We start from the raw sequence: 24,878 nt of genomic DNA, 5'->3' as shown, positions 1-24,878 counted from the left end.
CTGCGGGGTGGGGCCCTGTGAGGTCTCTTGGAGGCTCAGGGGTTGCAAGGCTAGGGACCATGCCAGCGTGCAGAGCGACACCCGCTCCACGCCTGGAAGGACACCCCCGCCACAGACAAACACCTCCCGACCCGGTGTGCCGTCCTCGAGGGCTGAGTTTGCTCCTCTGTAACATGGGACTGTTGGTGTGTGTGCGTTCGTCGCTCAGTCGTGTCCAACTCTCTGCAACCCCGTGGATGCTGCCTGCCGGGCTCCTCTGTCCATGGGATTCTCCAGGCAAGAACACGGAAGTGGGTTGCCAATCCCTTCTCCAAGGGGTCTTCCCAACTCAGGGATTGAACCCAGGTCTCCTGCATTGCAGGCGGATTCTTTACAGTCTGAGCCCCAAGGGAAGCCCCCAGGACTGTCAGTGCCTCCCCTATAGATTGCTGGGAAGGTTCCATCAAAGAGAGGAGGAGCTCTGAGAAGCTGGGGGCCCGTGTCCTCTAGAGCACGGATGCCCTCGCCCCTGCACACGGGGCACTTGTTATCTGGGTGCTGCTTCCGCAGTGACTCAGGGCAGTCTCCAGGGAAGGCCTGGGGGCCTGGGCCAAGCCTCCTCTCCTCCCCCGCCCCTTCCTGCCTGGAACCCAAAAGGCACTTGAAAAAGAAGACGTTAAATCCAGCCCTGTTTAGACAGCGTCCTCCCCGCGGCTCCTGGCTCCCGGGGAGCCCCTGACCCCGTTTCCTGTGCACGTGCACCCACAGGAGCTCCCCCCCCCCAGGGTCCCAGAGTAGCGGAGCCCCCTGCCCCGGGGTCATGCAGCTCAGAGGCCCCCTCTCTCGAGCCCCCTGCTTTTTCAGGCCCTCCCCTCGGCCTCACTGCAGAGCTGCGTCTCACTCGTGGAATCCCCGGCCTTACGTGATGAACACGGGCCCCCTCAGTTCCCCCACCGCCCAACCTGGTCTAGAAGCGCATTCACAGCGGCACAGGGGGAGCCTGCGGAGAACGCTGAACGACAGAACCATGGACAGCGACCCTGGCCCCGCACGGAGGACTGGGCGGGACCCTCATCCGCAGCCGGACGACCTCCCTCCCTCCGGCCGGCGGTGCCCTCCCCTCCCCTCCGCACGCCCGGCCGGAGGGGCGGGGCGGGCCAGGCTGAGCCGGGCCCTCTCCTGGGGGGCGTTTCTCCTCGTCACGCTGTCATCGGTCCTTCCCAGTGATGAGCGCCCAGGAGGGAGGCCAGAGGCTACCGCGGACCGGCACCGGGGCTCCCCGACTGCCGATGCCCTTCGGGGGTCGTGGCCCGGCCCCCTCTCGCACCTCTCCGCCCTGCTCCGGCCCTGCCTGGGCCACTGCCTCAAAGGAAGGCAGCAGACGGACGGGGACCCAGGCTGGACCCCTTCGCATCCTGGAGGAGACGTGGCATCCGGCAGCCGAGGTGAGCACTTTCCAGGCACCCGCCACACGCCCCACAAGCCGGAGGTCACCAGGTGACACCCTCCCCGGGAGTCCAGACAGCCTCGACCGAGAAGACCAAACGGAAGAGGCGCCGTCGCCACCCACATCACCGAGGCCCCTCCAGCTGTGAGGGCCGTCCTCAGCCTCACGCCCACCGGGCGAGGCTGTCAATCAAAGAGCTCCCCGCCCCCCACCCGCCACGAGCGGCCCGCGCAGCCTGCGGATCCAGACAGCCTGCACCTGCACACAGCCAGCGCCCGGCGCGGGGGAGGGGCGGGCGGCGAGCCAGGAAAGCAGGGGCTGCTAGGAGCTGCCGCCGCTCGCAGAGCTGCCTGGCGAGGAAGTGGGCAGGGTCTTGCCAGCACCTCGGACTGAGCCAGGCTGGGGCCTCAGGACCTGCGACAAGCACACCGCGCACGTGCTGAGCAACATCCCCGTTCGAAGGTGCTGAAACATACCTGGAAAGATGAATTTTCCAGCAGCTACAGAGCAAACGCTAAGATCCTTACTCTTAGAAACCGACGTTGCCACAGCCCTAGGGGGGCAGTCAGACCTGCTGTGGACCCTGGGAGCTGGCTTTAGTGGCCCCTGTGATAGACAGGAGAGCCACGCGGAAGGGCCTCTCCTGCAGGGAAGAAACTGGGAGGCAGCTGCGGAAACCCTACCCCTCAATTTGGAGAAGTAAAGAAACTCTAGCCAGGATTTGGTGTCAGGAACTGAACCCCACCCCCACCGCCCCAAGGGAAAAGGGAGACACCCCCCCCCAGCCCAGCCATAGATGGACGGATGTGGTCTCCAAACTGACACTACCAGGAGGCCCCTGCCTGAGAAATTAATGCCAACCCCAGGGGCAGAAGCAGGTGTGAAACCCCAGGGCTTCATTTCCAGGGGTAGCAGCCCTTGCCCTTGACTCTGGGACGAGCCTTAGCAGTTTCCACGATCACATCTCTTCCGCAGACTGAACGTGATGTCAGCAGATGGTTCCTGAGTTTGTAGGAAAGGACTTCTGAGCCCGTGTTAGCACCTCCTAGGAGTCAAGTGCATGTCAGTGAAATGAATGACTAAGCAGAAGTGTGGATACACGGTAGGAGATGAACCGGTGAACAAGCTTTTTCCAGTGTCTCCTACACCTGAAGAATAAGATGTGTGGTTCTTGGGCTCCAGGGCTGGTTCACAGGCTGGACTCTGAATCTCTGGGATGAGACGGACATGAAAGCGGGGCCTGATCTAAGGGTGGGAAGGGCCTGCTCTAACCCTGGCTTTGTAAACTCTCCACCCTTTGACAGGAGCAAGGGACTTGAGTTCGATGAACCTCAGTTTCCCCATCTATAATGTCAGGGGTTGAATCAGATTTCCCATTTTCCTGCTAGAGTCCTTAAACTTCAGTGATGCTCTCCAAAGATGACATCACACAAGCTTTTTTTTTTTTTTTTTGATGAGTCAGAAACTCAAAGATTTCCTGGGATGTCTGTGCACCGTGCATGGATCAGAAACGAGGGTAATTTTCTAGACCGCATTCCGAGCCTTCTTTTATGGCAGCCGTCTGAGCACTCTGTGTGTGTTTTGATTTTTCATCTTCACTCTCTGAATGATGATTTATCTGGCTTTCAGAATAGAAGGTTGAAAGGCTTAATTGTGTGTGTGGCTTCTGGGGTTGTTTAGATTTATAAATATTTTAATAGGGTTTTTATTTCTTTATAACATATATTTTGGAAAACTTTGCACTAGGAGCAAATTCCGTGTTTCTCTCCTACAAAACCTACACTAGAGAGAGAGAGAAAAAAACTCAAGAAAATGGTCACAGTTTTTAAAGTCCCTGAGGAGTAGGTGGCAGTTACAGCTGGTTTAAGCCCACTCTGCTCATCTACAAGCTCCACCCCCACCAACAACCCAAGAGGGCAGTCAGGAACAGATACGCCCCCTTTTAACTCAACTTCTCAAGGACTATATTATTGAGTAAATAAGACATACTGGATATTTAAACCTCCAGTTGGGGAAATTATAAAGCCAAGTTGTGAAAGTGACTGGGTCGTGTCCGACTCTTTGCAACCCCGTGGACTGTACAGTCCATGGAATTCTCCAGGCCAGAATACTTGAGTGGGTAGCCATTCCCTTCTCCAGGGGAATCTTCCCAACCCAGGTCTCCCACATTTCAGGCAGATTCTTTACCAGCTGAGCCACAAGGGAAGCCCAAAAATACTGAAGTAGGTAGCCTATCCCCTCTCCAGGGGATCTTCCTGATCCAGGGATCAAACCAGGGTTTCCTGCATTGCAGGCAGATACTTTACCAACTGAGCTATCAGGGAAGCCCAAGTTAGACCACAGAAAATCCCATAACTGAGTCATCTAACAGCCCAAACTTATTAGTAAGACTCACCTAGACCGGGGAAGGGAGGGGGCCCAGCTCTGGGAGGATGTGGAAACAGAAGTTCTGGGGATGGGTCACAGAGGCGGGGACCGAGGTCCTCAAGTTGCTGCCCACGGCCAAACCTGCCAGCACTGGCTTCCACCCTTCCAGTATGACTCAGCCACAGGGATATGGGTCGGGGTTTGAAAACTGTTTGCATGAGATTCTTGGTTCACCTCTGACTTAACGCCGTTCCCTCCTCCTATGCTGAATCTAAGATCTTATAAAAGCTTCCCCAGAAAATCCACTTCAATAATCCCGGGTTGTGCTCACCTGGCACCAAATCTTTCTCCAAAAACTAAGAAAAGATGACCTCTCCCAGAGACTCAGATGTTTGACATTCTGAAGACACAGACTCCTACGCACATCTCTGCCCAGTGGAAGTGGAGAATAAAGTGTGGACACAGGCACTGCATACCAACCTAATAGTTACGCACAGGAATAAATGCTGTCTGGCCTTGAACACCATCATCGTGAAATGTGTTCTTGCCCTTAGAGCTACTCGGATGATGCTGTGATGCCATGAGCCAAAAGATGACAGCAGAATTGAACTACTGCCCAAAAGCAATTACTGATTAGAATTGATTATTTCTACAGAGAAAGGTGACCGATAGATTAGTTGTCCTGTTATAGCAGATTTGGGCAAAACTGTGTAATTGTTAAAGGGGTGGAGCTACCTGACATTCAGTGGGAAGAGAGACCGTTAAGACTCAGGGATTCCTCTGGACGCAGGTCTGTGGACTTAAAGCTAACAGAATTCCAGGCTTGTCCTTGAAAGATCCCACCCTCCTCACCCGGAAGAAACCACGCTGTGCCTGTCTGAACACTCTGAGTTAGAGATTTAAAAATGAATCGTGCTTCTGCCGTGGCTTTTAACAGGAAATTATAAAAAGACGGACCTCGTTGAAACACAGTGAATTACAGAGGTGATATGCGGCTGGATGGCTGAAAGCTGCCGCCACGCCTTACTGGATTTGCCTAATGACACGTTTTACTGCCTCCTTTGAACAACTGTTGCCTGAGGTGTCCGTGGCCTTTTTACCTACTTCTTCCTTAATAGCGGAATCAGGATGCCACGTGATCACACTGGCGTGAAGTGCTACGTCGCTCCGAGCGCATCGAGAGCTGCGTCCTGCGGAACACTGGCTCGCCCAGCGTCTTGGCGGTGGCCTTTCAAGAACCCAAGGGACACACATTCTTGGCCAATCTGATACAAAAGATTCCCCTGGCCACTCCACAGCCTCCCACCCCACCCATCCTCCCCCAAACAAAGCACGAGAAAATTAGGGCATAAATACATCAGGGCAAGAAAGAACACACGTGCACAACACCCAGTGCCATCCGCTGACGGGGAAGAAGCGAGGGAATCCAGGGCAGTCGGGCACATACTTGGCCGGTTCCCAGGGCCAGGGAGTCAGCGGTTACCATGGCGGACGGGGCCGGCCCGAGGGAGGGCTGGGAGGGCAGGCTTTGTCTGGGCGCTGCTCAAACAGGGAGAGCTGGGATGCAGTCTGTCGGTTTGTGTACTCTGGGGTGAGCCGTCCTCACACTGAAAAGGCCCGGAGGAGCGGTGTCGGGTTTGACTTGATCCCGTGCCCTCAGGTTTCTCTTGGCATCCCACCCTCTCCGCACCACCCCCCGCCCCTGGCCCACCTCCCCCAGGCTGTCCCCACCTTCCCCTCCATGGAAAGAAGCATGGAGCGCTCAAGGGGACACGCCAATCGGGAGTCTCCCTTCCCTGTGGATAAGACGCTGGTAGGGACATCCCAGATCCTGCGGGAGGGAGTCAGCGCAGAAAACGAGGGAAGCTCCCTACATGGAAAAGGAAGTCGTTCAGAGCTCAGCAGGCCCCAGGCACACCAGCCACTCAAGCTTCACGGTGGAAAAGGTAGCATCCAGGGCCACCAAGTGCAAGCTCATTCCACGCCTGAGCAGAAGAGCCGGGGCCAAGCCTGAGGCTGAGCGAGTCACTCTGGGGTCCTGTCTGGTGTCCACCCTGATCTCAGAGCTTCGCTGTGGGGCTCACACATCCTCGCCTGGGACGGCCCTCTGAGGCCCCTTTGGGCCCTGCCAGACACCCTTCATGGATGCAACCGGGGCCCAGGTGGTGTTGAGACTGAGGGGAACCTGCAGGGTGAGGAAAAGGAGCCACGAAGGCAAGAATATGATCTAAATTCTGTTGGGTCCAGTGTCCTTTTCATCGGACTGAAGAAGCCACCTGGCGTAGACCCACTCTGGCGAGAAAAGGTGGCATTGCTTGACGCCCAGTTCCCCGCAACGAGAATCGAGTGGCCGTGTCCACCAGTCTACGCAAAACCACGTTTGTTCAGCTCATCGCCCATGCGGGGCCAGGCACTGCCAGGCACCGGTCACCTGCCCAGTGAGCCCTGCCACCCGGGCATTCATCTCGTTTCACAGACGGGGATCCCGCCCCGGCTCAAGTCCTGCGGGCCGCAGAGACCGGGCCTGACTCCGGCTGCACTCTGAGGCCCTGCGGCTGCTGTGGTCAGCGCCCGGGGTGCTATGTGTGGGAACAGGAGGAGACCCGCCACCCCGCAGCCCCTCTGCGATCACAGCGAAGCAAGACCGAGGCCTTGGAAGTACCCAGACTCTGACCTGACGTGGAGATTTCCGTTGTTGCTCTTTGCTCGCTTTGCCTTCTTGGGTTACTTTTTAAGCAGCGTCCACCAGAGTGCATCTCACAGCACGTCACCAGTCGAACTGGCTAATTAATAAGAAACATCTGTCAATTGACAAATATTTATTGAGCATCTTCTGAGCAGGAGCTGCTCGACTTAAACAGAGATGAATAAGACTCACACCCTGAAGGCTCTTCTGGAAATTAGCAAACGTGTTGAGGATACAAATAGCTCCCCAGTGACTCAAGGCAAACCACCACCCCTGAAGCCAAAGCTGCTGTGAGCAGCAACACAGGGGCCATCAGCTCAACGCTGAGGGTGGAACGTGGCGAGCTCTGGGGTCCACAAGTCGCGGTGGGGATACTGGGAGATAGACAGACTCCATGGAGGGCGAGAGGCCACAGCTGGCCCCAAAGATGGACGTGAGGCACAGAGGGCAAGTGATGGAGGCATTCCTGGGCCCGGTCACGGGCTGACCGCGGGTGTTGCAAGGATGGCATGCAAGACCCAACGGCGGACGGAAATGCGGGAGAGCAAGAAACTTGGAATCAGCCCATCTAAGTTAATCGAAAGAGATGTTTGTCACTAAAGACCCTGGTACCATGGGCTGCAGCTTTTCTTTGGGGGGGCTGGAATGGCCAGATCGGGTGCCAGCTCTCAGGACGGATTCTGACCTGTGACAGCAGCTGCCGGGGCTCCAGCGAGATCTGCAAACACGTGCATGCACATGAGGAGCTGGGGGATACTGCAGACACAGGCAGAGCGCCGTCTGTGACGCGGCCTCCGCCCCACAAACGGAGGCAGCAACGAGCTGCGGTGGCCCAACTTGCAGTTCCAGGGTCCTGACTGCCTCCGCTCACCCCAGCAGGAAACAGGGTCCCAGGCGGTCCTGACCAGGAGTTCACCTGCGGGGCGGAGAGAATCTGGCCTCTCACTGAAGAGCCAACACTTAATCCATCTTTGGTGGGCTCAGCGGGGGCCAAAAGTCATGTCCAAGAGGAGAAGGGACGACAGAGGATGAGATGGATGGCGTCACCGACTCCATGGACATGAGTTTGAGTAAACTCCAGGAGATGGTGATGGACAGGGAGGCCTGGTGTGCTGCAGTCCATGGGGTGGCAAAGAGTTGGACACGACTGAGTGGCTGAACAACAAGACCAGCCCAGTACCTGCGAATGGGGCCTTAGTGGGAGTTAGGTTCTCTGCAGGTGGAATTAGGGAAGATGAGGCCACACTGGCATGGGGTGAGCCCTAAGCCAGAGACTGGCGTGGTTCTAAGAGGAGAGACGCACAGACGCGTGGGGAGGAGCTGGCCAGGTGTGAAGCGTCAACAACCCATAAGATACAACGCCGGAGGCTGAGAGGATGCTGGGAGACTGCCCTCCCTGGCATCTCGCGGGACATGGCCCTGCAAACATCTGACCTCCAGACTATGAAATAACGTACTCCGTTGTCTTAAGCCTTTCGTGGCGCTTGGTCACTGCAGCCCGGGGGAGCTAGCCCACAACAAGACAACCAAGACGGAGAGCAGAATGGTGTGAAAATGAACACACTCAGGGACCAAGAGGCAAGAGGCAGTCAGTGAGACTTCCAGACGGTCTATCCTGCCCAACCCTGTGGAGACAGGGACACGAGAGGACCCGGCTCACTCAGCTGCAGGGAATCTCGTCGTCTGCCTGGATCTGAGTATCCCATAAGCCGCTTTAAACCAATCATCTGTTGGAAAAATAAAATTGGAATGAGCAAACGCTGAGATCTGGCAAGGAGGAAAGAAAGGCTCAGCATCCCAGCGGGGGATGGTGGGCGTGCATCCGATCACCTCCGCTCTCCATCCTGCAGATGGATAACACACAACGTGGGTGCTGCCCCCTCTCTGACTGGCCCGGTCAAAGGCCCTGGAGACCCACACGTTGTCACATGGTAAACAGAACGCTGAGTAACAATAACAGAGGACCCGTAGGTAAGGGAAGTCCTACATCTGAAAATCTCTGTCATTCCCAACTAGCAGCTGTCCCCTCCAAGTGAAGGTCCCAGGTTCTAAAACAGAGACGTCTCTTGGAGAGGCTGGCCAGGGAAGACTGCTCTTATTTTTAAAGGTTTCTTTCATGCTGTTCTGTGTTCTTTTCCACAGTCACCTGAGCGGTCAATAATTCAAGGATTCATAGAAGCAGCGTCCTTGAGCACACCTAACCTGGAACCCCCGCTTCTGTCCATACCTCAGGGGCCAGTCTCATGGTCACCCAGGAAATGCAGCCTTGCTGGCTGTCTCTCCTGGGCCTCAGGAGTGCAGAACCCAGAGCTTGGAGATGGAGGTCAGTCTGGTCCACGCTGACCTCTCACTGCCAAGTGGCCTTGGGCAGAGCTGCCTGCAGCTCATGCATGCGGCCCCAGCCCAGCAGAGGCTGCGAGCATGCCTCCAGGGCAGGGCCACCCTCTGCCACCCTTCTGCCTCATCTTCCGCAGGTGCCTGGGCAAGAGCTCTCCCCTCTCTGCGTCTCATTTCACTCAGCTGCAAGTTGTGGCTGCTTGATAGGGTCCTGCGCCTTGATTAGCTGAATGTCATCCAAGCACAATGAAAATGTATCATGAACAATGAATGAGCAAATATGAATACCCAAAGCTACAGGTGAGATTTAACTTCTCGCCACGCGGCACTCTCTGGGTGAGATGCTGGGCAAACACACAGGAGGGCACCACTGTGAGCAAGGGCCCTGTGCCATATTCCCCACCAGGCGAGGGGCCACGGGCCCCCAGGGAAAGTGCCTCCTGCATCCACAGCGTGCCTCCCCTCTGGACCTCCCCCCACAGGGCCTCCCCCTGGAGTGCAGTCTCAGTCTCCCCAGGAAACTCCTCACCCCCCTGCCAGAGGCACCGACAACCCTCCCAGGCAGTCTTGTCAACACTGCCTCCCAAGTGCTGGGGTAGATGAGCTGCTGAGGTTCCAGGGACTTGTTCTAATGGTGCGAAGCCCAAAAGTGTGCGTTCACTCCTCAGTTTCCCCTTCTGTTCCGTCTCCCACCTCCTGCCACTCCGGCTGCCACCTCTCAGCCCCCTCCTCCCGATTCCTCTGTGTTTCTGGGTCTTGCCTGGGCACCTTAAGAGGGATGAGGCAGGACGTCCCCAGCAGTCCAAGGGTTAAGACTTCCCCTTCCAATGCAGGTGGTACAAGTTCAATCCCCAGTCAGGGAGCTAAGATCCACATACCTCGGGGCCAAAAAAAAACAAAACAGAAGACAGAAACAGTACTGCAAGAGATTCAATAAAGACTTTAAAAGTGGTCCATGTCAAAAAGCATCTTTAGAAAAGGAGGAAGCGCATGACCCCCTTTCAAGGCAGCAAAGGAAGGGGATACTCTGTTGGGGGGTGGAGTTGAGGGTCCAGGAGGAGTGGCTGGCCAAGCAGGACCCCGAGGGCCCCCACCCCAGCTCCACACAGGACTGGTGCCTGGCAGAGCCAGAAGGCTCCTGGGAGGCCAGCCCAAACCACCAGTGCCTCCCTGCAGGAGGGCAGGATTGGGCCAAGGTGTCAAATCTGCACACCTAGGGGGCCAGCGGGGGTAGGGGGCTCAGAGTAGCAGAAGGGGCTGGCTCCCAGGCTCCACCCTAGACCAACTGCTGGCCAAGGTCAACACGGAATCACAGGCTCGAAGACCACCATTCGCTGGGGGTCACAAGCGGTCAGGTGACCGGTCAAGAGGGAGAGGGCAGAGGAGGGCAGACCTGGAGCAGCAGAGCTGCCAGCAAACGCCATGCCCCCCACCCCAGCCCACCCCGAGGTCTCCGCGCTCCCTCCTCTCTGGGAGGGGGTGACAGCCTCAGTGTTCCTGCATGTCAGCACTGCATCATTTTCCATCTAAAATAAAACCTTTGGGCAGAAGTTGCCCAGATGACGCAAGCGCCCTGCTAGCTGCCAAGAAGGGTCGCAGCCATCCTCCTCCAACGCAGCAGTGCCAGCGGCGGTGGCCAGAGTCCCCCACCCCCAGCCAGGAGATGGCAGGCGCAGCCGGACGTGGCCCCGAGTCTCCACTCCCCAGACGGGTGCCCTTGTCCAGGGTGCCCACTCCCAGAGGCAGGGCTGAGTCTGACCCGGGCCGCTCCAAACCCTGCTCCAGGACCCGTGGCCAGTCGGCTCTGGTTCTGGGCTCATCCTGTCCCTGGGAGAGATGCACGGCCCTCCAGGAGCAGATCACAGGTCCTCCGGGGCGGGGGGAAGGGGAGCTCACTGTCCCCTCCGCTCCTACTTCAGAGACCGACTGAGGCCTGGAAAACCCTGGGTCTGCCCCCCAGGCCCGTGCCCATCCCTGGGCAGGGCCCTCTCTTGGCTCTGAACGCTGAGAGACATGGCCATGCAGGCGCCAGCCCGTGCAGACAGCATTGCCCTGCTGGCCCTTCATGCCAGCGTGCCAGGGCTGGGGGCCTCCTCCTCAGTTCCTCCCAGCCCTGCCTGCCTCTCAGCCACAGCGTGATGGGGATACGGATGAAGGGCGGCCGGCAGCTGCCGTTGACCCGCGGAGGGGCGGGGGGGCTCCCGCTGGGGCCAGCAGGGCCCTGCCTGGACACCCCAGGAGGCCGGGGACCCTTGGCCCAGGGCCAAGTCTGTCGGGCAGGGAACATGGGGCGAGGCCTGCAGTGGAGAAGGGTGCATCCCTCCAGCATCCCAAGCGGGGCCTGGCTGGCAATCCCTAGGAGAACTGGAACAGCAGAGAGTCAATTTGCCAAAGCTGGAACAAAAATGTGAAAGCAATTGAAACTGGATGATTGGATAGCAAGAGACTGAGTACGAGTGTGATCGGGGAAAAGAAGTCAGAGTTGGGGACACATGGAGGAGGGAGGTAGGATCCGCGGTCCAGGCAACCCTGCAGCGGTGTGGCCATGCCGCTCTGATGGGGAGGCCAGCGCTCCCGCGGCAGGGCCCAGCCAAACCGGAAAAGGGAAGGGGCGATCGTGTAAACTAAAGACGGGGCCGCGGACGAGGAGCACGCCGTCTAGCCCCGCTTGCGGGGCCTCCCGACCCGGGCGGCACGCGGCTCCCACACGGGCAGAGCGGAGCCTGTAGGCAGACTGACGGGGCCATCTAGCGGCGGGGGCCGGCGGGGCGGCGGGGGCCGGCCTGGAGGCGCCTCCTGGGAGCGGGGGCAGGAACCGGGCAGCCACCTGTCCTCAGCAAGGATGCTGGCGAGGGATGGGAGGATGGGAGCCTGCGGGGAGTGGGGCGGGGTGGAGGGAGGAAGGAGATGACCGCGGGAAAGGCCGGCAGGGCCCAGACGGGTCAGCAAGGGACCCTCGGGGTTACATGGGAGGCCGGGTCAGCGCGGGCAGAGGCTGGGGCTTGGAACCTCGGACCCGCAAGGGGAGGGGCCCGGACCGTCTGGAGGGGTAAAGGCAAAGAGAGGGAGCCATCTGGCGTCTGGAGGTGGAAGACAACCGTGTCTGGTGTCTGGGAGGTGGGAGGGGTGGGCTGAAAGGAAGGGGACGTGGGGGGAGGGCGAGACCTCAGCTTCTCAGGGCGCGCGGCAGATGCCCTCATTTCTAGGGCAAGAGATGCAAACTGCAGTTGATTTGTCTTGATTCCCCAACCCCTGCCCCAACGACAGGGAGCAGGTCCTTGGAATTCAGGCATCAGTGGTGGGTGGACGGCCTATTGCTTTTTCATTACTGAGGATCCGCCAGTCTCTGAGCAGGCGGCCCTGGCAGGCTCTCAGGGTGTCCTGGGCTGGCGGGCACGGAGGGCCTCAGCCCAACCTCCGCCCCCCACCGCTGGGGCAGAAGAAGGGACCTCCCACCTCCTGGGAGTGACGGGCCAAGTGCCCGCTCCCCGAGGCCCCAGGTCTCCAAGCCCTCTGCAGCTGAGGAACTCAGGCTTTGGTTCCCCAAGTGCCAGCCTCGCTCTGGTGCCTGGCTGGTCTGGGGTCCTGGCGGGATTCTGGGGGAGCATTCCTGCTCGCATGGTGGCTACATGGGTCCTGGGTTTCCGGCTGCGGGGTCCGAGACCCAGTGCTGCAGGCCTTTTGCCTTTCTAAGAGAGGAAAAGGCGAGGGGAGGGAAGGGGCTGGAGGGAGGGAGACGCCACTCAGTGTCCGGGGGAGGGCGGTCAAGAGGCTGGAGTGTCCCCAGGGCCCAGGGGCTTGAGGACAAGCCCCCACCTCCATCTGTGTCACGACCACACTGAGCTGCACGAGGCCACCGCCCCAAGCAGACCGACCTCCGGGGTCCAGGCCTGTGTGACCCTTCGCTTCTGTCCCACTGGGAGGCCTTGAGGAAGTTGGGTTGATGCCCCACGAATCATAGACCAGCATGGAGAGGGGAGGGGCTCCTGGACGGCAGAGCCTCGGTGATGCTGGGTGTCTGTGAGGGCCGCATTGCAGACTCTGACGACTCCCCCCTTCCATGCCACCCCCAGCAAAGCGTGTCTGCGTGGAGCTCGCCCGGACTGTGGCTGGGGCCCAGCGACAGCTCTTAACTGCAGAGTGAGTCCCAGGCCTCGCTCAGTCCTCTCCACGTGGAGAGCCCCGCCCCCTTCCCCACTCCCAGCAGTTACTGTGTCTGAGCAATAGGGCAGGGCCCAGAAGGAGGGCATATTCTACAAAAGGGTGGGGGGGTGGATCTTTGCTTTTCTTTTTCTGGTTGAAATAAGACTTTGAGTTTGTTCTTTAAAGGCAGGACCTGAGAGCTCCAGCGTTGCCGGCCCTGAGCGCTGAGCTAGCTCCTGGACGCCCCTCTCTGACCAGGACGGTGTGCCCCCAGCGCCCTGCCCCACCCCAGGCTGCAGCCCCCAGGGCACGATGACTGGCTTGCCCAGCTCCAGGGAAAGCCAGCTCAGCGTGATGTGCAAGGAGCCTGAATTCCACATTCACCTCATCCCTGGCCTGCACTTTGCTCCGATCGATGCAATCGTGGGGGCGGTGTGTGCACAGCCTTGTCCACTCACCGCTGCCCCCCTCCGTCCCCAGCACAGTGGGCCTCCGCCCACCACACAGGCACCAGCACTGTCCTCTGCTCTGAGCTGGGGTGCAGCCCCCCAGACTCACTCGGGCCCAGCCGGCCGGCCCATCCCCTCTGCTCACTCTGCACCAGCCCCTGAGCTCATCTCTATTCTACTTTCAGGGCATTAAAAATAATGCATTAAGTGAAGCACAATAAAGAGCAGCAGGTTCGCGTTGTTTTAAGGTGTCAGAAGCTCCTCAAACAGCACCACATGGTGTGTGATGTGCGTCCTGACCAGTTGTAGCGACTGGAACCTTCAGGAGCAGAGGACGCCCCCCCACCCCTGTCTTTCAACTGCAGGGAGACCTGGCCTGCATGATAAAGTCCCTGGGAAAACATTTAAATAAGACCTGGGCAGCTCTGCCCAACAAACATTTGTGAGACTGTTTGGTGATGGAAGCTTGAGGGTGGGGGACACTGAGTCTAGATTGTCCTTTAAAAACTTAAGTTGGTTTTAACTGAAGCATCTACCATTCTGGAGGAAGGGAAGGGGGAATGGGAGGTGTGTGCAGGGCAGGGGTAACTGAGGTTATCCTCATCCGCCTGTCTCCTCCCTCCCTCTCACCTTTGTTTCGGTGAAGATGTTTTCCTCTCTTAACTAGAAGCCTTCAGGTAAAAATAAAGCCACAGCAGCAACAGAGGGGGGAAAAAAATGAGTCTTTTTTAGGGTTAAACATCAGAAGACAAGCTTGTGCGGCTTCGGCCAATCAGATCCGCCCTGCCAGCTATAATATAGTACTGAAGACAGCCTCTCGCACAAGCTCTCAGGCTTGCTACCATTTAAAATCAGACTCTTTTTGTCTTCTGCCGGCTGTCTTGAGCCCCAACTCCGATGCGTTCCGTTATCAGCGGCCAGCAGCCTGCCGTCCCAGCCCCCGTCTGGGTGCGGATCGGTGGCGAGTCCCCCGCAGCGGCGGCGGGCAAGGTTATATAGGAAAAGAAAGAGCGAGGCAGGGCGCGCGGGCGCCAGCAGCCAGCCGGAGCGAGGGAGGCAGAGCGCGCACACTCGCACACCCGCACCCTCGCGCACTCGGACCTGCGCCGGCCGGCCGCCAGGTCCCCGGGCTCCATGGACGAGATGCTGCTGCTGGCGAGATGTCTGCTGGTGCTGCTTGTCTCCTCGCTGTTGATGTGCTCGGGGCTGGCGTGCGGACCCGGCAGGGGATTTGGCAAGAGGCGGAACCCCAAAAAGCTGACCCCTTTAGCCTACAAGCAGTTTATCCCCAACGTGGCGGAGAAGACCCTAGGGGCCAGTGGAAGATATGAGGGGAAGATCACCAGAAACTCAGAGCGATTTAAGGAACTCACCCCCAATTACAACCCCGACATCATATTTAAGGATGAAGAAAACACTGGAGCGGACCGGCTGATGACTCAGGTAGAAACCCAGCGCGGGGCGTGGAGTGTGTTGCTTTCAAGGGGTTATGTGTAACCATGCAGTTCGGTCTGTTTGCTCTTCAGGCAGGTAGAAAGGCGATTTTGCCCGCTCCTTCCCCACCCACCTGCGGGCCTCCGGGTGCCTTCCTCTTCCTGGAGGGGAATGGAGGTGAAGGGTCCAGATGGACAAGTTGTGGGTGGGGGTGGGGGGTAAGGACGCCAGGACATGCGGTCCACGGGAGCCCCTGACCGCATGCATCCTGCTGGGATGGCCTTTCCATCCTGCCTGGCTCTGGCTGGAAACTTGGGGAGACCTTCCTTTTGGGGTCATCTGTCCTTTCCAAGTTGGGAGGAGGCAAGGAGGCAGCGTCAAGGGGTGTCGGGGTCACCGGGCAGGTGTAGCCTCTGCGCTTACCCTCTCCTTTCTCCTCGGTGCTTTGCTTTTCCCACCGCTACCCCCGCTCTGTCGCCCCCACCCCACCGAAGCCCCTCCACAGGCAGTGCTGACAAAGGGTCGGGGTTCCAGAAGCAGCCGGGCTGGCCCCTGCCCGGATCACAGAGCTTCCACCGCCACTCGGTCGCGGGCGGTTGTGCCCATCCGAGTGTGAATGTATCGATATTTCTTTAAGGATGCCCTCTGATTCTCCCGAGCCCGCGGTACTTGAGGGGAGGGACTTAGAACTTACTGGCATTGCATCACGCTAGTTTTCAACCTGCTTGCCTAGGAATTAGGAGAGACTCGGTATCAGCGGGAGGGGGCTGGAGAGACGAACCAAAGCGAAACACACATTCCTCTCGCCCTCCCTACCTCCGCTGAAGACTCCTGACTGCCCATCTCCCCGCCAGTGGGAGACTTTCCGCCAACTCCACGCACGTAGGACTGAAGCTAGAAATGGATTTCCTGAGGAATATAGGTCAACATCCTTTTTATTGCCCTATTAAAATATTCGAGTCCTACCTTTAGGGCCAGGAGCGCACCGCCGCTGACGGAGCGGCGCTGGCGGGGCGCTGGTGCGGGGGAGGCTGGGGGCGGGAGCGACCCGGGAGCCACCTCCGGGGCCGCGGCGCTCCCCGGCCCGCTGCCCGGCCTTGCGGCGGAGCCGAGAAGGGCGAGGGCCCGGCGGGGCAGCGGGCTTCCGCGGACGGGCAGAGGGCGGCGAGGGAGCGGGGGAGGAGAAGGTCCTTCTCCCCGGCTCGCTGGCATCTGCTCCCGACCACCTTAAATCTGGCCCGCGAGTGCGGACGCGCGCGCCGGTGCCGGGAGCGGCGAGAGCCGCAGTTAACTCTGCGCAGGCCGCGGGGGGCCCGGTGCGTGCGGGGTTCCTACCCCCGGCTCACGCTCGACCCCCGCGGGACGGAAGGGGCCTTCCCAGGACCCCTCGGAGCCAGGCGAGAGGGGCGCGATCCCGGAGAAAGCGGCGGGGGCGGGGGCGCCGGTGGTCCCAGAGCCAGAGGGCTCGGCGTGCGCCGCGCTCCTCTCGGGGCCGGCGCGGGAGGGCGCGGGGTCCCCGGCCCGCACCCTGCCGGGGCCGCAGGCCTCGCAGCCCCGCCACCCGGGCCGAGCGCGCGGAGCCGCGCACCCGGGCGGACGCATCCCGGCTCCACTTACTCCCGGGTTATCGATCCCGCGGCTCGGGTTTCAGTGCGCGCGGGGCTGGACCGCGGCCTCCCGCCGGCCCCTCCACGCGCCCGAGCGCGGGCTCGGCCAAGGGCTCCCGGCGGCGCTCCGACGGCCAGGCTGGCAGGGGCGGCACCGGGCGGCACCGGGCGGGAGGGGGCAGGCCGGTTCCCGGGCGGGGGCGCCTCCCGGGCCAGGGCGCCCGGCCGAGCCCCCCGCCGGGCCCCTAGTCGCCCCCGCCGGGACCCACGGCCGCGCGGCCCGACGCCGGGCCGCTCCGGCCGCCGTGTGCGCTGGCAGCATTTGAACTTCTGACCTTCTGTCAACTTCCCTCAGACGAACGAAACGAAAACAAATACTTTTTTTCCTTGGGCAGTGGCTATTCCCGTTCCCAACACAAAAGGAGGGGGGAGGGGCAGCCGGCGAGGGGGCGGGGTGGGGCAGGGCGGGCCAGGATCGAAGCCGGGACCCCCCCCCCCAACGCCCCCTGAAAATGGGGAGGCTGGCCGGGGGGCGGCCTGAGAGGTGCCCCCTTGCTCTCCGCCACCGCGTCCTTCCCGCGCCCCCGACCTAAGAGTTAAAGCGCGGAAGGCGGGAGACCTGGGCGGGGAGGGCAGGGCCGGCGAAGGGGGGGGAGCGGGCACCTGCGCCCCGCGGGCCCCCCACTTAAGATAACCGCCCAGACTGTTCTCAGGTGCGTGTCCCTCCTCCCCTGTCTCTGTGCGTCCCTGTCTCTCTAATGGGACTGCCGCCCAAGTCCCTCAACCATGGCGAGATCGTCCCCAGTGGAACTTTGAGAGCAGTTCAGGAACGCAGGCGCTCCTGTTAATATTAACTCGGGGCGGGGAAGGGGGAGCGCAGACCGACGCGCTCTCCCCGCAGGCCGGCCATGGGTGCCTGGGGGCTCCGAGGGGGCAGGGGGCCGCCGGGGGCCGGTCGGGGGCGGCGGTGGGGACCGCCAGATTTCCGGGGGGTGGGTGGCGGTCCCCGGGGAGCGGCGCTCCGCGATGGGTTCCACGGGAGGGGCCTGGTTTTCTGCAGTGGGGGCGGAGGCGTGGAGAGAGGCGCGTGCGGGACGGGGGGGGGACCCTTGTGAAGTTGGGGCACCCCTCCCCCGCGCCGGGGAAGCCCGTCGGCGGCGACAGCCCCCGCTTGGCTGCCCGGGGCGCGGAGCGGCTGCGCAGACGGGGGAGGCGGCGGGAGCCCAGGCGTGGGGAACAGCTCGGCCTTCCGCCGACACAAAGCCGGGCCCGCCGGCCCCGCCGGGCTTCACGGTGGCTGCACAGAGGCGGGCTTGATTCGCGGCACACGACCCAGTGAATTGATCACCGGCTCAGCCTTCCCGGCTCTGCCTGCGACGACCCCGCCCGGCCGGGGCGCGGAGCGTCCTGCAGCCGCGGGGCCGAGGCCCCCCCGCCCCCGGCGCCCGGCCGAGCGGGGGGAGCGCGCGTGGGGCGCGGGGCGCCGACTCGGGCCTGCCTTGGCGCGGCCCGGGGGCTCCTCGCCCGGCTTCTCCATCGCCTGCGCGGGTGGCGCAGCTCAGAAGGCGGGGGGCCGGTACAGGTGCTCCTCAGCCCGCCCTCCCCCTCGCCAGCGGCCCCCGAGGAAGCCATCAAAAAGCTCCGCCTGCCCCCCGAAAGCAGGGAGCCGGGGTGCCATGGGGGCTCGGGAGGCGAGTGTCTGCGTGTGCGCGTCGTGGTGTGCGCCTGCGCAGCGCCTTCCACATCCCGGCTCGAAACTGCCCCTGGTTTACTGATTGATTTTCATGTAAAACGCATTCAGTCCTCGAGATGACCTCACTCAAACTCTGTCCTTCCGACTTTTTTTTTTTTTTTTTAAGAAAACTGTTGGCGGGCCCAGAAACCTGCAAGCGCTGACCTGTTACCAGAGCCGCCCCCTAGTCCTCTGCCCGCATCCCCCCCCGCCCCCAACACACACATTTGTTGTATGTTTAACCCTACAACCATAGACTGGTATTTATTGCTGCCAAATACACAAGACTATTCCTGTTGCGCAATCGGTCACGTCCCCTTAAAATGCGGCAGCAGCCCTTGCCAGAGCCCTCGGCACCCCCCACCCCCACTCCGTAGGACGGGCCCCACCCCCAGCCATAATCAGGGTCCCGGCGGGGGGCGTCGTGTCATCTCGGGATCCGGGGTCCCCGCTGGAGGTCAGCCCCACCCTCTGCACAAGTCAGCTTGGAGTTGTCACCTACCTCCCCCTCGAGTCTGCCTCTTTGGGGGATGCCCCCGTCCTGACTTGGTCACCACTCCCGCATTTTGCAATCCCGCACCCACCACCCGCGGTGCAACAGTCCAGTGAGCTGCTGTCCACAGCAACGCACACGTGATCCAAGGCTCTCTCGCATCCTTATCTGAATGGGACCCAAGAATCCTGCAGGAACTCCCACAACTTTGCCTTGGCTCGAGTCCCGCCTATCCACTGCTTCTTTACCCCACAGGGAAGGCAGCTTCCTTGTGGGGAGGAGGGGGAACCCCAAGGACAGTTTCCAGAAGGAGGCTCCCCAAGACAAGGGCTCAGAGGGCCCCCCCACCTCCAGCCTCCAGTTCACCCTCCCCCCTCCCCATCCCCCATCCCCCCCTACCCCACCCCACTGCACCCCACCCCTCCCCTCCCCACCCCTCCCCACCCCTCCTCCAGCTCTTAAGTTTGCTCTTCAAACTTGCAGGACACCATTCTGAGCCGGCCAAGAAAACAAGAGGGGGGAAGGGAACAGGTTAAGGAAAACAAGAGTCACAATCAGACCGCAGAAAAGCTGGGGAAAAAAAGAGTTCCACGGGGAAAAGGAATGCGGCTGTCCAGATAAAGAATGTTTGCCATCCGGCCCTGGCCTTATAGAAAATTATAACTCACCTGGTTGCCTTTCACTCCCGGCTCCCCCGCCCCTCGAGTCGCTATCAGCGTCCCACCTGCCTCTCTACCTTTGGCTTAAGTCTTGCCCCAGATAGGCACAGGGCAGGCGGGAGGGCACAGAGATAAGGCAAGGCTTTTAATTCTTTGAGAAGCAGTGTATTTTTCTTTTTGCGGCAACGTTGCGCCCCGGCGTCTCTGCGGCCTCCAGACGAGGGGTTTGTCCAGGGAGAGGGGTGGAGCCTCGCACAGGTGCTGGGCGATGGGGCCAAGCAGGAGAGGGCAGGGCTGGAGGGCACCTTGGCCGAGGGTGCAGGCCTGCCGCCATCATCCAGAAACGCACAGTTGACTTGTTGCAGAGAAATTTCATCTGCTTCTCGCGCCACGATCCAGCCTCTGCTGTTTCAGATGCAGAGAAAGTCCCCAGGTCGTCTCCGAGGGAACTGACTCATCCCCCAGATGCCAGGACCCCTCCTACCCAAGTGCCCGGTCCAGGCCTTGTCTCCTTCCTTCTCTGGACAGTCTGCATCTTGGGGGGCTGGGCTGAACAGCCCACAGGGACGGGGGTGGCATAGGGTGGGGAGGCATAGGGTGGCCCGTGGTAGGGGTGGCTGGCAGGCCTGGATGCTAACACCTCTGGGGTGTCCTCTTCTCCTCACAGAGGTGCAAGGACAAGCTGAACGCCTTAGCCATCTCCGTGATGAACCAGTGGCCGGGCGTGAAGCTGCGGGTGACCGAGGGCTGGGACGAGGACGGCCACCACTCGGAAGAGTCGCTGCACTACGAGGGCCGCGCAGTGGACATCACCACCTCGGACCGCGACCGCAGCAAGTACGGCATGCTGGCGCGCCTGGCCGTGGAGGCCGGCTTCGACTGGGTCTACTACGAGTCCAAGGCGCACATCCACTGCTCCGTGAAAGCAGGTGAGGGGCCGGGCCCGCCCCTGCCGGCAGCACGCCCCCCTCCCGCCCCCCTCCAGCTCTGCACCCCACAGGCTGACGCCAGGCCCGGAGGAAGATAGGTGGGGGACGGGCAGGGAGGGCCCTGGAGGCCGACTGCTGTTTGCGGGGGGGCCGGGGAGGGGGGACAGCCGTGCTCTCTGAGGCCCTTCGCCATGCCCCACCTTGGAGGCTGCAGAGGCCCACGTCCTCGGAGTCCAGATGCAGAGCGTATCTGGCTTCCCGAGCCTTCCTCCAGCCCGGTTTCCGGAGCTCCCAGTGCAGGTGGCAGGAGACTGGGAGATTGGGGGTGGCGGGGCGGGGTTGGGGGTACTTTCCGGGTGAAAGAGGGCAGCCCAGCCCAGACAGCCAGCTCTGGCCCGGAGCCTTTGTCTCCGGAGGGCTTAAGAAGGAACCACTCCCCACTCCGCCCCCGCCCCCCTGCGCGGGAGGAGCCGCCCCGGGTGGAAACCCCGGCCCCTCCCCGCCCCGCCGGAGCCTAGGCTAACCCGGCTCACCCGGCCCGGGGGACGAAGCCCGGCGGCCGGCCACAAAGCCAGTAGTTACGGCTTCCAACATCTGGAGGGCGCCAGCCCGGAGCGCCCGTCCTCCCCGGGAACCAGCCTAGCCGCCCTGCGCCGCTAGGCCGCTTCCCTGGGCCTGCAACGCCACTCGCTGTTGCGGGCGAGGAACAGCTCCGGGAGTCAGGCGCGCGCGCGAGCGCAGGCCCCGACTCGGCCGGGCGGTCCCGCCACCCCGCTGCAGAAGCTGCGCCTTCAGCAGAGCAGTCCACAGGGGATGTCGGAGGAGCTGCGTCTCCCTCACCCCTGGGTTTGCCTGTTTGTCTCCTAACCTGTGTTTTACTAGCACATGTTAGGAGGAAAAACACTTGCGAAGTGTCGTCACACTTTGGAGGAAAGGAAAATAATGGCTTCTTGGCACACAAGGTGTGGACGGTGGGCAGAAGGTCTGGGTTTATAGCCCGAAAAAGGGTCTCAGCCGCTGGAGGGCGCGGAGGCGCGCCCCCCACCCCCGCCCCTGCGCGGGGCTCCCAAACGGAGGCGCGCCCCTCACCCCCGGCCCTGCGCAGGGCTCCCAAACGGAGGCGCGGCGCGCGGCCCCCTCCCGGCCGCCCCGGTCCGCGGGGTCCCCCCCTGGCGGGGCTGGCGTGGGTGGGGGTGGTCCCAGGAGGTCTCCGCGCAAATGAGCAACGGTCGTCCGGCCCGGGACCCCGGCGGGGGCGCGGGGCCGGGCGTGCAGCAGAGCCGCTCATTGGCATTCCGCTCACGCGGGCCGGGCGCGGGGCGGTGCGTGTCAGGCAGGGTCGTGCGACTCGACGACTCGGGCTCGCCTGAGTCCCGGGCGCATTGCGGGCGGCTGCGGCGGGCCTCCAAAGGCCGGCCCCTGCACTTCATGCCCGAGAAAACGATGAGAAGATTAAATACCCTCAGTAATTCCAGCAGGAAGATTCTTTCTGGCGATCTCTATTTGCCAAAAGCCTGATCCCGGAGATTGGAATGCAAAGAAGACGGGGGGCCGTCCCGCCCCTCCTCCCCGGCCCCCCGCGCGCCGCCCGACTCCTCGGGATTATTGTCCCGGGGACAGTGAGCCTCAGAGAGCGACGGAGGCCGGAGAAAGCCGGTAGTCAAGGGGCCTTGAGAACCCGGGGCTTCCCGAGCGCGGAGCAGGCCCCGCCATTTAAAATTCAAATACACATCTTGAGTGCTTGCAAGAGAGGCCTGGCTGTGCAAATAGTGCTTGTGAGGCCCGGGCCTCTGGAGGGCCCGCGTGTGAATCGCTGCGGGGCGGGGGGAGGGGCGTTGCACCTGAGCAAACAGGGAGGGGGGCGGCCGCGCGGAGAAAGTAGGGGGGCGGGGGGGAAGGGTCCCCTCTTCCAAGAGCGCCTCCTGTTTGGTGCAGAAATCACAATGACAATGGCGAGCCCTTTATTGGATTTTAATTAGAAAATCCACACAGCCCCGGGTTTTCACACCTCAGGAAAAGCTCTGGAATGTTTGTCCAGTTGCTACAACTACTACAGCTATTTTTCACCGCACTCCCCCCGACACACACACACACACACCAGCCGGCCGACCCCCAAGCCCCCCCACTCCAACCCCGCTGGGCGCTGGGGGTGGGCGGCCCAGGGTGCCAGCCGCGCGGCCTGGGTGCGGAGAGCACGAAGGCAGGGGCGTCGCGCCCCCCGCCGAGGCGGGAGGGAAGGAGGGTGCGCCCCGGCGCGCGGGTAAGCTCGAGGAGGCTTCCTGAGGACTCCAAGTGGAGAGCAAATACCCTGTGAATTCGCGGCGAGGTTGGGTGTGTGCGAAGCCGGCGGTGGGGGTGAGGGAGGCGGAAGGGAAGGAGGGGAACCGGCCTCCCGCCGGAGACGCCAGCCGACCTTTGGCACCGCCGGTGCAGCCCTAAGAGAGTCGTTAAGGAATGCGTCTGCATCTGAAATCGGCCTCCGGGGCGGGGATGAGGGAGGGAGGTCTGCGCGCGCCCAGGCCGGACTGTCTCCCCCGCGCCCCGGAGCCACAGGTATCCCCAGCCTGGGCGCGCGGGACGCAAGCGTGCGCCCCCGCCCTTTCCACCGGCGCCTCCTTCTCGGACTCACCGCCACCCCCTCCCCCCCCCCGTCTCCCCTTGTCTCGCCTCTCCCTCCCCGCAGAGAACTCGGTGGCGGCCAAGTCGGGCGGCTGCTTCCCGGGCTCGGCCACGGTGCACTTGGAGCAGGGCGGAACCAAGCTGGTGAAGGACCTGCGGCCCGGGGACCGCGTGCTGGCGGCCGACGACGAGGGCCGGCTGCTCTACAGCGACTTCCTCACCTTCCTGGACCGCGACCGCGGCGCCAAGAAGGTCTTCTACGCCATCGAGACGCGGGAGCCTCGCGAGCGCCTGCTGCTCACCGCCGCGCACCTGCTCTTCGTGGCGCCGCACAACGGCTCGGCCGCGGGGGCGCCCGAGGGGGCGGCGGCGGCGGCCGCGGCGGCGGCGGCGGGCGGGGGCGCGCCCGGGCGCCGGGCGCTCTTCGCCAGCCGCGTGCGGCCGGGCCAGCACGTGTACGTGGTGGCCGAGCGCGGCGGGGCCCGGCGGCTGCTGCCCGCCGCGGTGCACAGCGTGACGCTGCGCGAGGAGACGGCGGGCGCCTACGCGCCGCTGACGGCGCACGGGACCATCCTCATCAACCGGGTGCTGGCCTCGTGCTACGCGGTCATCGAGGAGCACAGCTGGGCGCACGGGGCCTTCGCGCCCTACCGCCTGGCGCACGCGCTCCTGGCCGCGCTGGCGCCCGGGCGCACGGACCGCGGCGGAGCCGGCGACGGCGGGGGCGGCGGCCGCGTCCCCCGCCCGCGCCGGGGGCGCCGGGGTCGGCCGACGCGCCGGGCGCCGCGGGCATCCACTGGTACTCGGAGCTGCTCTACCAAATAGGCACCTGGCTGTTGGACAGCGAGGCTTTGCATCCGCTGGGCATGGCGGTCAAGTCCAGCTGAAGGCCACGGGGGCCGGGGAGGGCACCGGAGGGGGGCGGGGCGGGCGGGGGGGGGGGGCCGGACGCCGCAAAGGACACACGGCAACAGCGCACGCAATGAGACTTTAATTATAATAAGAGTAAGAATAAGAATAAAGTAGGACAGTCCAAAGTAGACTATAAGGAATCAAAGACCCCGAGAAATTCTGTCGTCGTCTTTAGTTTATATATATATATTTTTTTGACTTTTTGATTCTTGTTTTAATTTTGGTTATTTTTTTTTTCACCTCTCCTGGCTATTTATTTGTTTGGTATGAATAGATGTTTTAAAATAATATGAACCGGACCTTCAAGAGCCTTAAATAGTTTGTTTCTTGGATAATTTATTATTATCATGTGAACTGTACTCACAGGGGAAAAGATTATTTTGTGAGGCCAAGCCACCCGCTCAGAGTCTATTTTTCTACATGCCCCTCGACCTGACTTTCAGAAAGCAGAATTCTGTCCTCTCCACTCCTCCTTTGCAACGCTCCTGCTTTTCGGCAAGTGTAAACTAAAACAAGCTTCATGGGGGTCCACAAATTATATTTTTATACACAGAATTGTAAATTAGATTTTTGAGAGATCAATACTTAACTGAATTACATTTCATTTTTGAAATAGTGTAAAATATGAAAATATATTATTTTAATTTAACTACCTTCCAATGTCACAGCCATCGCCTGTATTGTCTTCTGGGTTTAATATTTGCTTTGTCATCACCATTTTGGCCACATTCTTGGAAGTCAAGACTGTTACACACTCACTCACACATAACTTTTTTTTTTCTTGGACAAACTGGAAGAACTCTTATTTTTAACGTCAAAGAATTTATTAGAAAATAATATTTTTTAAAAGCGCACATAGTGATGAGCCCACAAGGATGGAGCCTGTAGTTTGTACAGAGAAAAACAAAGGATGTTTTTGCATTAATAAGTTGAGAAATAACTGCTGTAAATTTACTAAAATGTATTTTTGAATATTTTGTAATAGTTTTATAGAAATAAAATGTGCCGCGCACAGACTGGTTAGTGTATAATCACTAAGAATTCCTGTTGCTTCGCTTTTTTGGCTTGTTTGGGAAACCTAGTGC

The 24,878-nt window shown here is 61.0% G+C and overlaps 1 protein-coding gene across 1 annotated transcript; it reads left to right on the top strand.

Moving 5' to 3' along the window:
- The first annotated feature begins 14,065 nt into the window (after positions 1 to 14,065).
- On the top strand, positions 14,066 to 23,777 carry SHH (sonic hedgehog signaling molecule). The gene is given in 4 exon segments (XM_061415307.1): positions 14,066 to 14,851; positions 20,001 to 20,262; positions 22,946 to 23,620; positions 23,623 to 23,777. Coding segments are annotated over 4 exon segments (1,392 nt in total). The 5' UTR covers positions 14,066 to 14,542; the 3' UTR covers positions 23,769 to 23,777.
- Positions 23,778 to 24,878: the final 1,101 nt, after the last annotated feature.

This window comes from Bos javanicus, chromosome 4 (genome assembly GCF_032452875.1).
Source record: "Bos javanicus breed banteng chromosome 4, ARS-OSU_banteng_1.0, whole genome shotgun sequence".
NCBI classification, from domain to species: Eukaryota; Metazoa; Chordata; class Mammalia; order Artiodactyla; family Bovidae; genus Bos; species Bos javanicus.
The sequence above is the reverse complement of the archived record's forward strand: the minus strand, read 5'-3'. Positions and strand labels throughout refer to the sequence as shown.